At 32.7% G+C, this 15,970-nt stretch overlaps 2 protein-coding genes across 2 annotated transcripts; both read left to right on the top strand.

Annotated features, from left to right (window-relative positions):
* The first annotated feature begins 366 nt into the window (after positions 1-366).
* AGD5 (ARF-GAP domain 5) lies at positions 367-7,894 on the top strand. Its single transcript, XM_022038994.2, has 11 exons — positions 367-605; positions 1,574-1,632; positions 1,803-1,893; positions 3,702-3,756; positions 3,863-3,953; positions 4,091-4,325; positions 4,716-4,932; positions 6,275-6,453; positions 6,743-6,988; positions 7,086-7,144; positions 7,461-7,894. The coding sequence occupies exons 1-11, from the start codon at positions 555-557 to the stop codon at positions 7,624-7,626; spliced, it is 1,449 nt and encodes a 482-aa protein (XP_021894686.1). The 5' UTR covers positions 367-554; the 3' UTR covers positions 7,627-7,894.
* A 3,329-nt stretch (positions 7,895-11,223) lies between these two features.
* LOC110812301 (cotton fiber-like protein (DUF761)) lies at positions 11,224-12,807 on the top strand. The gene is made up of 2 exons (XM_022039040.2): positions 11,224-11,803; positions 11,881-12,807. Exons 1-2 carry the CDS (start codon positions 11,260-11,262, stop codon positions 12,288-12,290), a joined length of 954 nt encoding a protein of 317 aa, XP_021894732.2. The 5' UTR covers positions 11,224-11,259; the 3' UTR covers positions 12,291-12,807.
* Positions 12,808-15,970: the final 3,163 nt, after the last annotated feature.

Here is a 15,970-nt window from a genome sequence, read left to right as displayed (position 1 = left end):
AAATATAACATCTACCAATTTTTTTACTGAAACTTTTAAGATAAATATTATTTTTATTTCTAATAAATTTGCCGGCGGACAAAATTGGTTGTAGCACGATAAACATCGTCAATGTTCACCTTTAACTAATTCGTGGGTGATCTTTGACAGACAATAAGTTCTTCCGATCTCTGCTACCCACACCCATTCTACATGAACACAATTAATACGATCTTTAATGGGAAAATTATAAATCTCTTCGCACGTGCTAAGGAGCAAAACCACACAAACAGGTCCCCCACACGTGCTAAACAAAAACGCCCTCGATAATTTTAAAAGTCAAGATGCAAGACTCGTCTCGTCTCTCTTTCTTTGTTCCTCTTTCTCTTTCGGGTCGCATGATAATCAGAGACTGTATATTGTTGTAAAAGAATAGAGACAGAGATAAAGAGGAAGAGGAGCGACAGAGGAAGAGAGAGGAGGGGGGGAAAAGGGCGTTAAAAGACCAAATTGTCCTTTTGTTTCATCCAATTTCCTCTTCTCTCAGATTCCGATTCATTACCCGTCCGCTCACCATGAACGAGAAGGCCAACGTTTCCAAGGAGCTAAATGCCAAGCACAGAAAGGTCTTCACTCTGTCTCGTTGATCCTCGACATAAATTTCAATTTTGTTCTTCGATTTTATGTCTAGCTTGCTCGTCGATGTCAATCTTGTTAGTTGACGTTGTGTTTGGTTGCTTGGGAATGGGAGGGAGATGGGGCAAATAGTTGATGATCTTTTCGTAATCGGGGTTCTCGGGACCGTATTATTAGCGGATTATGGATGCTCGACTCTTTTTGATATTTCTATTGATTTGATCTGCGGTTTGTTGATTCATGTGGTGTTCTGCTACTTGTTCGCATATAGCTTAGCTACCCTTTATAAAATTTATGCCGCAATTCTCCAATTTCTTTGTCGGAATTATTTGTAAGTTCTTCATGTGCTGGGAAATTTGATGATATGGCATCTTTCTTTTTTTAAAAAAAAAAATTATTGAAATGATGGTTTTCATAAACATACCTAAAATTGGGTGTGGGATTTCATCTATCATATTGAAATTCACTTGATTTTCATCACTTGTTTTTTATTGTATCTCCATATGAAGCTCACAGTTGGTATGATCAACGAAGTAGCATTAACTTTTTGTTTCTTTTTTGTCTTTGGAAAAGGAGGTGAGGTGGAGTGAGGGGATTATTGAGTGGGACTGGCAATTTGACTTATATCTGCTTGAAAGTCTATTGGTTCTGGTTAATTGTTTTAATGAGGTGTCTGCTTAATTTTTGAACTCCTGCTTGGATGTCCATTGGATGTGAAAATTTTATGAGATCTATTAGGATTTGACACATTAAGTTCACTGGTAATTTCACTGACTTGGTTCACTTTAGTTGCTTTGTTTCAGTCGGTTGGTTTGCTTGCTGCTGGTACTTGGTCCACACTGTTAATCATCACCCTCTCTTTAAATAATTTATGTTTCAAGCCTATTTGCCTTAGTTTGGCCATTCCACTCTCTTTTCCTCTTCAAGTTCTTACGGTTCTTTCCCTCTATATGTGCAGATTCTTGAAGGACTTCTTAAACTTCCAGAAAATAGGGAATGCGCCGACTGCAAATCCAAGTATGCATCCAAAAGAATCAATACAGCCAAATACATACCATTCTTATAAAAAATTTATTATGCAATAAGGAAATTCATTTACTAACATATTGTGCCTAATATCAGGAAATGTTGTTTCATTGTTGTTTTTATTCATTTTGATTGGTGATAATCATCCAAATATTGTGCAGAGGTCCAAGATGGGCTAGTGTAAATCTAGGCATCTTTATATGCATGCAATGTTCTGGGATTCACAGAAGTCTTGGAGTACACATATCAAAGGTGATTTCTTGACATCTCAATGCAGCTTTTTTTCTTTATGCGCTATTTTTATTGGTTCATGAATTTGGCTTGGCTGCATTTATTTCCATGCATCTCTTATTGCATAGATTATTCACACAAGCCACTAGTGCTTAGGCATATCAAATTTAAATCATGCAATTTGAAAGGTGATAAACTGCAGAATTTTTAGGAACCCAAATCAATCATGCCAGATTTTCTCATGAATTTATTGACAGCTTTGGTTATTCATGTCAAGGGTAAACAGGGGCTTCCATCAAGTTCATTTCGAGCAACCTGCATGATTGAGCATGGACATATTTATAACTTTTTAGTAGGGGAAGATATGTGTATTTAAGGATCATTTGACTGGTAATGTTATAACTGAGAAAAGTATAGTTAGGGATAGATGTTGAAAAATTCATAGGAGCTCCTCCTAAAAAAGAATAGGAAAAGACAAAAGGAAAAAGAAATAAGAAATGGAAAGAAAATAGGTACAGGACCTTATCTCTCTTGCCTCTTGGCTACTGTGTGGATTGTTTGGAAGGAAACGGATAGAATGGCTTTTGGGGATGTGGTTCGTTCTTTTCGTAGAGCTAAGGGTATTGGTTTGAGACACTAGATTTCCTCTTTCTTCTACTGAAGATTTAGAGAACCTTATTAATATTTGATTGATTTGTAAAGGTCCCTCTTTTTCAACGTGGGTAGCCCTTGGTGTCTTTTTAATATTTTACTTTCTTTAGAAAAATCAGGACAGAGCAACCTCCCGTTCCATTTGCATAAGATGTTCTTTTTGAGTATTCCTTGTGTTTTTGGGGGAATGCTAAATCTACCACATAGAGGACTCATAAGGATTTTGTACACATAGGCCAAGGCATCATTACCTAACACTCTTGCCTCTAAACTCTTAAAGAGTGAGCTAACAAGGTCTTTGAATGGGCTCTCCATCCTCACAAAGAAGTAGCCTGAATTGGGAGCACATTTGTAGCTTAGGCTTCTTGCTATAGTACACTCCAACAAATTTGCCTGTTGGGAAGATGAGAGTGTTATTCTTGTCTTGTAGCTAGAAATGGCTTTATAGCATTTACATTCTAAATTACGAATTAAAGTAGCTTGTATGTGTATTTAATACACTCAAGCTAAATTGGTTTTCTTGAGGATTAGTTATTTGTTGCATTAGTTGCATCATTATTTCATATTAATAGTCTTCTTGATTATGTGCTGAGACATTTATAATTCTTTATAGAGAGGAATATGTATATTTTATAAAGATCAGTTTTTGATTGATCAATTTATTACTGAAAAATATAATGTCCTTTAGAGACTTCCTTAGGGCATTGGCATTTTTACTTGCAGATCAAGGTAGCTCATACATGTATTTAGTACACCTCAAGTAAATAGTTTCTTTAAGGGTTGATTGCTCACGGATTGGTGCATCATTACTTCATTTTTTCTCTTTGATGTTATTTTGTTACATTAGACATGCTTTTGTTTTTATCACTTTGTTGAGTTACATGTATTTTGTAATGCCTACTCTTGCTCTTGCTAGTTCCCAATGCTTAATTGAGCATTAGTGTAGTATTTATTTCATTAAGAAGTGAAGTGTTTCTTTCACTTGTTGTGGTTCCTTTTTGTTTTCTGGATCTTATTTGCATGATAGTATTAGTGTTGTCATCTCAATTCCACTGCTGTAAGATTTCATGTGTCTTATTGGATGTTAGTTAGTCCACATTAACATGCAATGATAATGTTAAATCAAACATCTGTTGTTATGCAGGATGATATCTGATTTAAATTTGGTTTTGCTGCAGGTTCGATCTGCAACTCTTGATACATGGCTTCCAGAGCAGGTTGCATTTATTCAATGTAAGTGTGCATTTGAGTCATGATTTAGCAGTTGTCATATTTGACACACTTGTTTAAGATTGAAAGTCACAATGATATTTATAACAATGGCTCTTATTTCATGCAGCAATGGGAAATGAGAAGGCAAATAGTTTCTGGGAAGCAGAGCTGCCCCCTAACTATGACAGGGTTGGGATCGAAAATTTTATTCGTGCGAAGTATGTTCCTTACAATTCCCGAGATTTACTTGTGCTAACTTTTGTTCATCCGATTCCAGTGCATCATTTACTTTGCATCACATTTTAGCTTTAACATTGCATATTTTCTTTTAGGCTAATTGTTACCACTCTTTCAGGTACGAGGAGAAGCGATGGACTCCCAAAGATGGAAAATCTCAATCACCTTCTAGAGTTCATGATGAAAAGCCATCCGCGCACTGGCAGAGGTCTGGAGAAAGAAGTGGGCATAGACTGAGCAGCAGTTCTGAAAATTTATTTGAGGAAAGGAATCACATTCAGGCAGTGACTACAAAAAATAGTTTACCAGCTACAAGAATCAGTATTCCTGTTCCTCCCAAAGGACCTGAGCAGGTACTCCCAGTGACGTTTTTGATACTTATCTGAGTTCTATTTCTGAAACTTATCTTAAACTTTAGTATCTCTTGCATAAGCTGCAGGGATTTTGACTTAGGAAATCCGTTATAGGAACTTTTGTGAAGAATTTCTTGAAAGTACCATGTGACATTAGTGTTGTTATTGGTATTCATTGTGAATGGTTTGAAGATATGAATGATTTGAAGATAATAGAAGTTGAGGATAGTAGTACATGGAGTAGAAAAGAAATGTGATGTGATAAACAGAACTAACAAAAATCTAATAGCTATTAATATATTCAGAGTGAACTGTTATTAGGCCTTCTTCTTTCTTCCTTTTTCTTTCAAATATTAAGAAACAGGTTTGAGGCTTAATTTTTTGATACAGGTGACACCTCTTCCGCAACCACAACAGGTTGTTCAGAAAGCAGAATCACAAGAAATGCCTGCTGAGACAACTAAACAGGCTGCAGATGTTGCTTCAGCTGTCTCTCCTCCAAAAGTTGATTTTGCCACTGATCTTTTCAACATGCTGTCTGTAGATAGTCCTAGTGAAAATGGCTCAGAGGCATCTTCAAATGATGATGCTTGGGCAGGTTTCCAATGTACGTCATAATTTTTAATTCGATCTCAATTATTTTCTGTTTTCTACATCAAAGCCCTTGTGCTTTAGTTCAGATTTTGACCCTGGTCCCAACATTCATACTCCAACCGTAGTTTTCCTTTTTAAACATTGCAAGAAGGTCCAACCGTTAAAATCTGTTCAAATTTTGTTTTTGAAAGGAACATCTGACAAATTTTTAACGGAAAATGCAGAAATATCATCTAACTCTGTACAGCATTATCCACATGTGCCAATATTTTCTTTGGAGGCAGTTACTTGTGTCGATCCTTTTTTAAACATGTGCTGAAACTGATCCTATCACCAGTTAAAAGAGAAGAATCAGATATGCTAATTATGAGCTTACAAAATCAATTTATGTGGCCATAAGTTTTACATTGACCAAGTAGCCAATGTTCTCTGACTTTTTTTCCTACGGCTTTTTCTTACGGTAATATTGCATAGTATTCCATGTAAGATACTTTTATGTATATATACATACATGTCATGCACATCCATATATACACATCTATACACATAAATATATCTAAATGGATAAATGCATACATAGATACATTAGCAAATATTTGCATATATGCATATATTTGTAAATACATATATATTTCTATATAAGACATATACACATAAATACATGCATATTTCCATATATTGATATATTTGTAAATACACATATTTCTATGTACGACATGTAGCATGTAAGATCAGCAGGTATCAGATACATTTCCAGATCTTATTTTTTCTTGTATAAATAAAAATCCATTCCTCAATTGTTTGGTTTCAAAAGCTCCATATGAAAAAAGGCTTTCATCTTTTGGTTTTAAATTACTCTTTATTACAAGGGATTATTACTATATTTAATTGTGAGTATTAATCGAATATATATTAATCATGATTAATAACTATCATAAATTGTCCTAATCTAAAGTAAAGGGCACAGGTAAGTGGCGAAAATGACGGAATTTATTTGTTCTGTAGAACTATGAAAGGTGAATTCTAAAATTATATAATGCTGAGTTAAGGAGAAAACATTTTTAAGCCATAAATTAACTTCTATTTCTCGAGAGTTCTTTAAATAAAGTATCTAATATGGTTCTCGAATGATCAGTAGATCTGTTGACCTTTATCTTTCTGCATTTTCAATCTGCAAACTTGGGCATATAAACAGTATTGTTATGTTTATAATTTTCCTTGTTAACTCAAATTCGCATATTTCGGGTTGGATTAAGTTTGATGTAATTTTCTCAGTCTTTTGAATCACTTAGGATTAGCGATTATGGTCTTTTTATCTTTGTTGCTGTTGATTTTGACACTCAGTATATTGGCAGCCGCTGGAGAAGCATCATCAACTGAGAAAGCAGGTTCAGCAAAATCAACTGAGACCATTACTCTAGCTGCTACTGGGATTGAAGATTTATTTAAAGATTCCCCTTCATTAGCAAATTCCCAAGCCCCACAAAAGCCCCAAAAGGACGTAAAAAATGATATTATGAGCCTCTTTGAGAAGGTACTTGTTGAAGCTTGTTTGTCTTGGGATCTTCATTCAAAAATCTAGTAGATTGATTATTTCTTAGTTTATCAACACCTCCTTTACTATCTTTTTCCTTACAAATACAAGCATTTGATCATCGATGTGTTGCATTTGGGAATATCTCTTTTTTTCCCAGTTTCCATATCTTGTCAAGATATACCATGAGGTCCTATTGTAGGTTTCGTGTTCAGAAATATATGGAAATTTTATTTTTTCTGGAGGGGCTATATAGAGTTTATAATGTCACTTTTCGGATGCATTACAGTCGAATATCGTGTCGCCATTTTTTGTGCATCAGCAGCAACTTGCGATGCTGGCACAGCATCAGTCCCTTCTCATGGCTGCTGCAGCAAAATCTGGTGGTGGAGACCCAAAATTTTCTGCCAGTAATCCCCAACAAGCATCCAATGGTGCCAACTTTCCTACACCAAATTGGCCAAATGTTGGTCTCCAAGTTCCTGGAATGATGATGCCGATGGGTGGACCTGCTGATTTGCAGAAACTAATGCAGGTAAGATATAACATTAGTTGAATATAGTTTTCGTAGCTGTTTGATAACTGCGTATCTGGCGAGATTCTCATTGTTGCTGTATTTTCCTTTTGATCAGAATATGAACATGGGACTGACACATCAAGCAGGGAACTCTGTACCATACCCAGCACCCAGGTAAATAAAAATGCAACTTTTTCCATATTTCTCATAATGATATTCCTGGATATGATTTTTTCGGGGAAGAAATGTAAATGCACAGCAAATAATTTTTTCTGTTTTAAACAATGTGTGTGTAAGGTTCATGAATCACCCTCGTTTGCTCCCTATATGAATTTCTTCCCTTGTGAAACAAGTAATTTAACTGTTAGTCGAATCCTTTACTGTTTATAGTGTCATGTTTCTGGTCTTGCCATTAGTTCTTTCCTGTGAACATTAAAACACAACCTTTGATAATAATGTAATAATAGTTCCGTTTTTCTCTTATTTTCAGCTTTTATACAATGGAGCAAGTTACCCCAGTTAATGGCGTGGCAACCCCCACAACCAACAAACCTCAGTCAGCTTCCCCAGTTTCTTCAAGTAGCCAGTCTACTCCATCACAGTCGGGGAAGGATTACGATTTCTCCTCATTAACCAAAGGGCTGTTCTCAAAATAGTGAGTGACCCATGTTTCATCATGTTTCTGTTCATCATACAACACCAAATGTTAAAGTTTACAGGAAAACTTATCACTTCGGGAGTTTTTGTTTTCCTCTGTCTCTCTCTCTCTCTGCTTCTGGCCGTGCTGTCTCGTGTGCTGAAAAAATGTAAACCATTTGTAGATGCAGTTTCCAGTTTTTTTTCCCTGATATTATTTCGGTGATGCCTTCATTTGTTTTAGTAGATGTATTCGAGAGTAATAAAGATGAGTTTAGCTTGATTGCATTTGATTTCTTTAATCAAACTTTTTCTTATACCATTGTGAACATTTTGCTATTCTTGTTTTTTACTTGGTGGTTGTGAGTGTTGATCCCTACTTACATCCGTAGGGGATATGTATGTATATAAAAATGGAACTGCCACTAAATGAGTCAAAATCCTGACCTTGAACCCTTACCGGCTCAAAGACATTCTTAACCTATTGCTGACAAAAATTAAGAAACAGGAGTACCCCATATGAAGTGTGGTGGTCCAAGTACACCATACTTAACCCCATTGCTATAGGGATATGTATATATATATATTTTTTAACATTGCTCTGTGATTTGGCAATATTACATATTAACAGCTTGTAAATGTGTACTAAAGTCTAATTAATTAATAGATTTATTTATTATTTAGTGTTTAATTATGATTTTTTTATTAATTAATCACATAATAATTTAATGAGCTTGCTCTCAAGTCTCCAAATAATCCAAATAAAAAATTTACAGTAAATTTTTCAAGAAATCAAACAACCTCTGCAGCCTTTGAAGAGACATTAAAAGTTCAAATTCTCTGCAGATCAAGATTTTCATTCCAAAACCATCGGAAGATAGCTCAAAGATCGAGAAACAGCAGGTTTTGTGACAGTTTTCTCATTGTTGTCTACAAAAAATTTAGTTTTGTTCGAGATTAGACAATTGAGTATGCCTTTAAAAGCCAAGAACACAAATTGAAATTTAATTCTTTAGGGCTAAAAACACAAGTAGAAATTCAATTCTAATGGGGATCAAGCATGTACATCCCTTGAACTAAGAATACATTTCGATTCGAGATTAAATTATTTAATCATTTCATCAAGTCGAACACACATCAAAAGATTATGACAACAAAAAAAAAAAAGATGTATATTTTTATAGAAAAATAAAAACACAAAAATTAAACAAAACTCATTGAAATGTATGAATTAATTATTTTTACGATGTTTATTTTTAAGCATAAAATTGACTGTAGACTCAGCATATGCAAAGGCCACTGCTCATTGTTCCACATGAATGGCAAAATTGGAACTGATCTCCTGATTAATTCTTAAAAAAATTCGCTGCAGTTCTGTTGGAGTTTGGTATTGAAAAATTCGTTATATCATATATATTTTAATATATATAATATATGTTTTAATCTAACTTACATACATATAATATATATATATATATATATTTGGGTCAAGTTAAATTGAGTTTCAGTGAAAAATTAGTCAAGCTAAAAACAATATTTAAAAAAAAAAAAAATCCACTCAACTTAAATATGAATTTGTATAATGAAATTTTAAAATCAGGCTAAGATTGGAATTTTGTGAAATATATCCCAAAAGCAACTGGTTATCATCTCTATTTGTCATACAATCTGTCCTTTTCCAAATGAAAATTTAGTAATATTCTATTGTAATTTAATGATCCTTATCTAAAATAAGTTGCATATATATATATATATATAGAGGCCAGTTTTTGTATACAAAATTAAATTTTCTATGTGGTAATTCATTGGTGTCATGATCATCTTCTTCTTCATGTAATCACAGGTTCAGTCCTTACCCCACGTTTCCTGCTTCCCCACCAACCATTTAGGAGGTCATTGGATTTTTCCATACCGAAATTAGGTTTAGGCAGCTACAATGTTGGACTTTGAAGAACAGAGGAAATCCAACCCAATTGTCCTCCTGCTATCTTCCATGCATGCAGCTTTCTTTTATATCTATATATATATATATATATATATAATTATAATCATTTGTTGCATGTGGGTAAAAGATTATATGAAAGGGAAACTTGGTGCTAGGCGGTGCTCACACGTGTCAGGCGTATATGAATCGGGCGGTACCTTTAAATTGGTTCTCGACTTTCACTGCATGAGTACAAGTAAGGAAGCTCGTCTTTTAGTTTACATCTTCATCTTCACGTTGACTCCCTTATATTTTGATCTTGTTCTCCTCCTTTACATATGTGTGTGTGTGTATATATACACACACACACACACACACAAAAACATATATATGTATTTATCTTGTATATATCAAAAACTACATTGAAGTGCGAGCTTCCAACTTTTCTACGCCGTCTCCATCCATCTCTTACCAAATTACTTGGAATTTTCGCTAAATGAGTTTTATGACTTAATTAGTTTTAGTCTATGTAAGCCGCAATTTTGCAAAACTTGAAATCAAAATGGACTATATATATATATATATATATATTCATACATATAAATACATATATATATATGGGTATATCCATAATAAGTTCATATATGGATAAGCAACACCGGATTAGAGACTCAATTATACACAACTAGACGTAAATTACAACTGTAAATATGTCATCTCTTTAGAAAAAGTTGATCAGCTCCTCATCGTTGCCAAATTTTGGTAGAAAAATTATTAAAAGTCCTATAGCCAAATTATGTATTTTAATAAAATCTTGTTTTGATTAGAATATATAACTAATTATACATTGAATATGTGTGTATATACATTACGATATATATATATATATATATTATATCATTAATATATTAAACACTAGAAATTAAATTTTGCAATCAAATGATTCAAATTACTGATGATTTAAATACAAAATATGTTTTAGTTATGTAAATTAAACCTAAAACAGCAATTAGAATCGACAATAAATTAAGTAACTTCTTCTTGAAACATCTACTACATTTGGTAAGCTCAATATATGTTTGTATATACATATATATATATATATATATTATATCTACATATTTATCTTTGTGCTTGAGGCAATGAAGACAGCTAGTGAGGTTGTATATATTTATTAATACACGCTACGTCGTACGTACCACGTTATTTTGGTTTGTAATGGAGTAGTATTGATTGTCATTATTCCCATGCCGACTTTCCATAAACGCACACCCGAGATACATGCATACGTAATTATTATGTTGTTATACAGAACTCTCATATTATATAATTTTACCGTTATACGTTGCAGTAATTTTTTAATAATTTATAATGAATAAATTTTATTTAATTATTTAATTTATACTGTCTAAATTCGTGCGAGAAATTAAAATGGTAAATCTCACCTTATGTGACGCAGTCAGTTGCATCTGCCTCCGCTACGTGGAAAAACCCAGAGCACCACACCCGTCCACGTGTCAACATCTGAACCATCCTTCACCTACGTGGCAGACCTGCTGGGCCCCACTCTAACTTTTTCCTGAACAGTCACCATCACGAGCAACGGACCCGCCACATTCTCTGCAATGAGCATTTCCATTTTATTTTATTTATCTCATCTCCTCCCTTGCTGTACTCTCCGGAAGAGCTGTAACAAACACAACACGTACACAGAGCTGAACTTCCGAAAATGGCGATTCCTCTGTCTGCTTACACTATAAAAGCGGCGCTGATATTTACTGGAGTGTTGTCAGTGGCTGTGCTGCTAAATATCGCTGCTCCAGTGATATTGGACTTCGTCGTCTCTGATATTCCTCTCATTTATAGCACCGTGGCCTGTTTGCTGAGGCCTCCTTATCTTTATATCGTAATCAACTGTATCATTATCACCATTGCCGCTTCCTCCAAGCTCCACTCCAGATCTTTCGTTAACGATCCTTACAGCTCGCCGTCTCCGGGAAATACTCCAGCGAGGACGAATTACTTTGATGTGGGCGTTTCGAAGGCGCTGGATGATCGGACTGGGAGGATTGAGGAAGAGCTCGGAGCTAAAGTTTTTTATCAGAAGGAGGTGGAGGAGGAGGAGGAGGAAGACGGTGATGGAGGAAGATTCTCTGTGGCGGCCCCACTGAGGAGCGATTCCATGGAGTTTTCTGCTCTGATTATCGGAGAAGAGAAACCGCTGATTTCTTCGAGGTTCGGTCAACGGAAACCTGTCAAAGCTAATCTCGAAGGTACGTATACGAATTGGAACATGTAGAAGTGTTTTGACAGTTCCAAATTCGTTATTTGTTTTTCGTGTTTTGTTCAGGCGGGAAGGCGTTACGAGTGACGGCGAAGCAGAAACGGCAGGACACGTTGGAGAGCACATGGAAGGCGATAACGGAAGGACGTTCGATGCCGTTAACGAGGCATCTAAGGAAGTCCGACACGTGGGACTCGCACGTGCACCCCTCGACGGGCAAAGACTCTCCTCCTCCTCCTCCACCGCGGAGGATGATGAAATCCGACACGTTTATTGACGCCACTTCCGCTACCGTGAAATCTTCGCCGAGGCGTAGTCCGGCAACTGGGCGGATCAGGAGGGAGCCGTCTCCGAGTCAGGACGAGTTGAATAAGCGAGTTGAGGCGTTTATAAAGAAGTTTAACGAGGAAATGAGGTTGGAGAGGAAGAAGTCTTTGGATAAATACCGACAGGTGGTTCATGGACGGATTTATTAGGAAGGAGGAAGTTGTTAGAAATTTTAGATTTGCTTCATGGGGCTCAAAACTCAATAGTTCCTCAACGTATCTGTTGCTACTGTCCGAGTTCTTTGGCAAGCGAGAGTCTGAGACGAGCTTTCTAGAACTCAAGAGCGACCTTGATGATCTCGGTGCAAGTCGGGGTTCTCTTATTGTCAGTCTCGGCATTAATATTTCCGTTCCTTCTCTTCCAACGGAGCTAAGAAGCGGTAAGGAAAAATCGCCTTCGCGCTCAGGGCATGGCTGTCCGATATTTGTTTGCTTGTCTCTTTTTTTTTGTTTCTTGGTTTCCCTGAAAGAATTTTTTCTTTTTTCGATGATTTTGAAGACGATATCTTCCTAAATTTTTCTACGCCCTTCTCCCAAGCAACATTATCTTTTTGCTTCGAGGGAAAGTTTTCTGGTTTTTGTACTTTAAACCAGGTTCAAGGGCCTGTTTTTCTCTGTGTAATTTTACTCAAGGGAACAAGAAGTTGAATTGATTGAACATTTTTCATTGCGCAATAGCCTAACACTATGGAGGAATGCAAGTTTTGAGTCTGAATTTTCTTTTTATATTGAATAATTATCAACTTCAAGTTTAATTTGAAATTCTAGAATTTGACTTGCTTAAATAAATATAAAGCTTGAATTTTTATTGAATTTAGCTGGCGTAAATTGAACTAATATCTTATACATATTTAATTTATAATATAAATGTATTATATCGTAACGGGCCTGCATTTTTCTAACGAGAAACTACATTGTCAAACATGATTGAATTAGAAAATATAATATAAATTTAAATTAAATTATAATAAAAATTATTCGTCCAACATGTAATATATTTATATTAAGAAGTTACAAAATTTTGTAGAGACAATTGGATTAAAATTTTGTAAGAAAAAAATTAAAATATAAAATTTTTGATTTGGTTTTATAAATTATTTTTTTTGGTCTGATCTAAAAAATAATTAGAATTTAAATAAAATAAGTAAAACAGACTTATTAAGTATTTTAAATAGATTACACTTTAAACATGTAACATACTAACATACAGTCAATTAAAAATATTAAATTTTTCTTTCACTTTATCTTTCAAAATCATAAAATACAAAAATATTTCATCTTCTATATCTCATTTTTCATTGTTCTCCCCTAACTTCCTTCTATCTAAACTTTCTACTCATTATTCCTTTTTACTAGTTATCTTTTAAAATTTTTCTTTTTTATTATTTTCTCACTATTCCTCTAATTTTATTCTTTCTCAATTTCTTAATTGTAACCACTCATATCGTACACTATTATCACATCACATATAGTTCTAAAACCGTACTCATTCGTTAGTTTCTCTCTAATCCATATTTATCCCACAAATCTATATATTAGAATTTTTTACAAATTTTCGACTAAATTGAGACATCTGTAACCCTTCAGTAGGTATCCTCGATTTTCAATTTACCCTAACACAATCATCAGTTTAAAGTTATTAAAGTTTTAATATTTTCTTTGAAATTGAACGAATAAATCCGTTATCCAATTGGTACTATTGTGTGATCAAGATTCTCACTATCACAACATAACACACATACAGCCAAAACACACACAATGGTCACAATAGTCCGCGTCAAGTGACCCAAAACATAACACACATCCCAACCACATATGAAAAGGTTTCCATTCAAGGATGGGATTCACTACATCGCTAAATTTCAGTCATACCAATTTTAAACGGATTAACTCTAAATTTTCATTTTTTCTAAGTTTTTGTTTTGTTTTTTTTTTCTCATATTCTAATTAAGATTGATATTTTTATTTTTCATAACAAATTAATTATATTCCCTATAAACTTTATACACTTTTTTAGTTAAACTTGCCCTATATCTCACACTATTCTAAATATCTCAATTTGTCTCTTTTCTATTTTTATAGAACTCATAATCCTACGCTTTCCTGTTTATTGTAATTTATTTAGTTATTATTTTATTTATTATTTATATTTTAATGCTTGTATTATTTTAAATTTTAAATTTTATTTAGAATCTCTAATTTTATTTAAAAATGTATATTTCTTTTTGTTGATCTTATTTTATTTATAAGAGTTATTTTATATATTCACGATCTTATTAGTGAATATGTACTATTATTAATATTCTAGTAAGACTATTTAACTCATCATACAATCAACCATCAATTATCATATAATATTTAAAATATACAACCTTCATTTAACAATCAAACAACAAATAAATGACAAATTAAAACATTCCGTATCACCATTTTCTAATTTCTCGCACTTACTTGATTATCAAATCGTGATTCCTTAATTTTCTAAACCTTACTCAAAACTTAATTAGTTTTTTGCTTAAAAATATTTTTGAAAACATGCAAATATGGTTTCGAGATAGTTTCTAGATATACTTACAGACTTGAGAGCTAAAAGAGATTTGAGTTCTAAATACCATTCGAATATTAACAAAAACATGCACAACAATTAAGTTTTCTCGGATCAGCGATAAACCCAAGAGTTTCATGTAATCATATTGCATGTCTATCTTGTTTCTACAACTATTCTAATTACTAAAGCGATCATTCAATTTAACTTTTTTTTTTATTTTGTCTATTTGATTAATTACATAATTTAATAAATATTTATCATTTTATATTAATCCTGCTTTAATTAATTAATAATTTTTTAATTTATTTTTTCTATTATTCATTCAATTTTAAAAGAAATCATTACAAATAATTTTTTTCTATTTTTTAAATTTATTTTCTTACATCATTTATTATATTCAAAATAAAATTTATTATTTTCTTTACATTTTTATTAAATCAAATGATTTTCAAAATTTATTTCTTTTAGTATTTTAAATTACCTTTATATAGATTATGGCTAAATGAATTTACTTATCAATTACTTATCCAATCAAATTTAATTCTTATGAATTATTTATTTAATTAAATTCAATTCTCCTTAAATTTGTATTCAATTAAATTCAACTCTCCTAACTATCATAATTTACCTAATTCTTAATTGAATTTAATCTATTTATTCTTCTCCCATATATATATACACACACACACACACACACACATATGCTTGTACTTTTATACACACACTCATTTATTATGTACATATATATATATATATACATATCTCTTATTATTATTATTATTTATTTATATTATAAGATACAATTATGTAATTATAATTATAAAACTTAAAACATTACTTAATATATATATATATGTAAAATCTCCCTCCATTACTATTTATTTTTATAACATAATGTTTATATATTGTGTTAATCATACTTATCTTTATTAAAACTCATTTCTATATATATAAACTATACCTATATATATATTGTTATATTGAACACAAATACACCATTCATACTTATATATATATATATATATTTATAGTACACATTTTTTTTTTCTAAATTTATTCACTTATCATATTTTTCTACTCTTAACTTACACTATATTAGAAATTTATGATTATAATTATAAAGTTTATTATTGTCATCAAAATATTATTTTTTTTTATTATTATATATATAAATACTTATTATAACATAAAGATTACACATGCATACAAAATATTATTTTAATCATATATACCCATACATGCATTTATTCATACATAGTTATATGAATATATATATATATAT

Source organism: Carica papaya, chromosome 4, assembly GCF_054855325.1.
Source record: "Carica papaya isolate Zhongbai chromosome 4, ASM5485532v1, whole genome shotgun sequence".
Taxonomy (NCBI): Eukaryota; Viridiplantae; Streptophyta; class Magnoliopsida; order Brassicales; family Caricaceae; genus Carica; species Carica papaya.
This window is presented reverse-complemented; position numbering and strand designations above follow the sequence as displayed.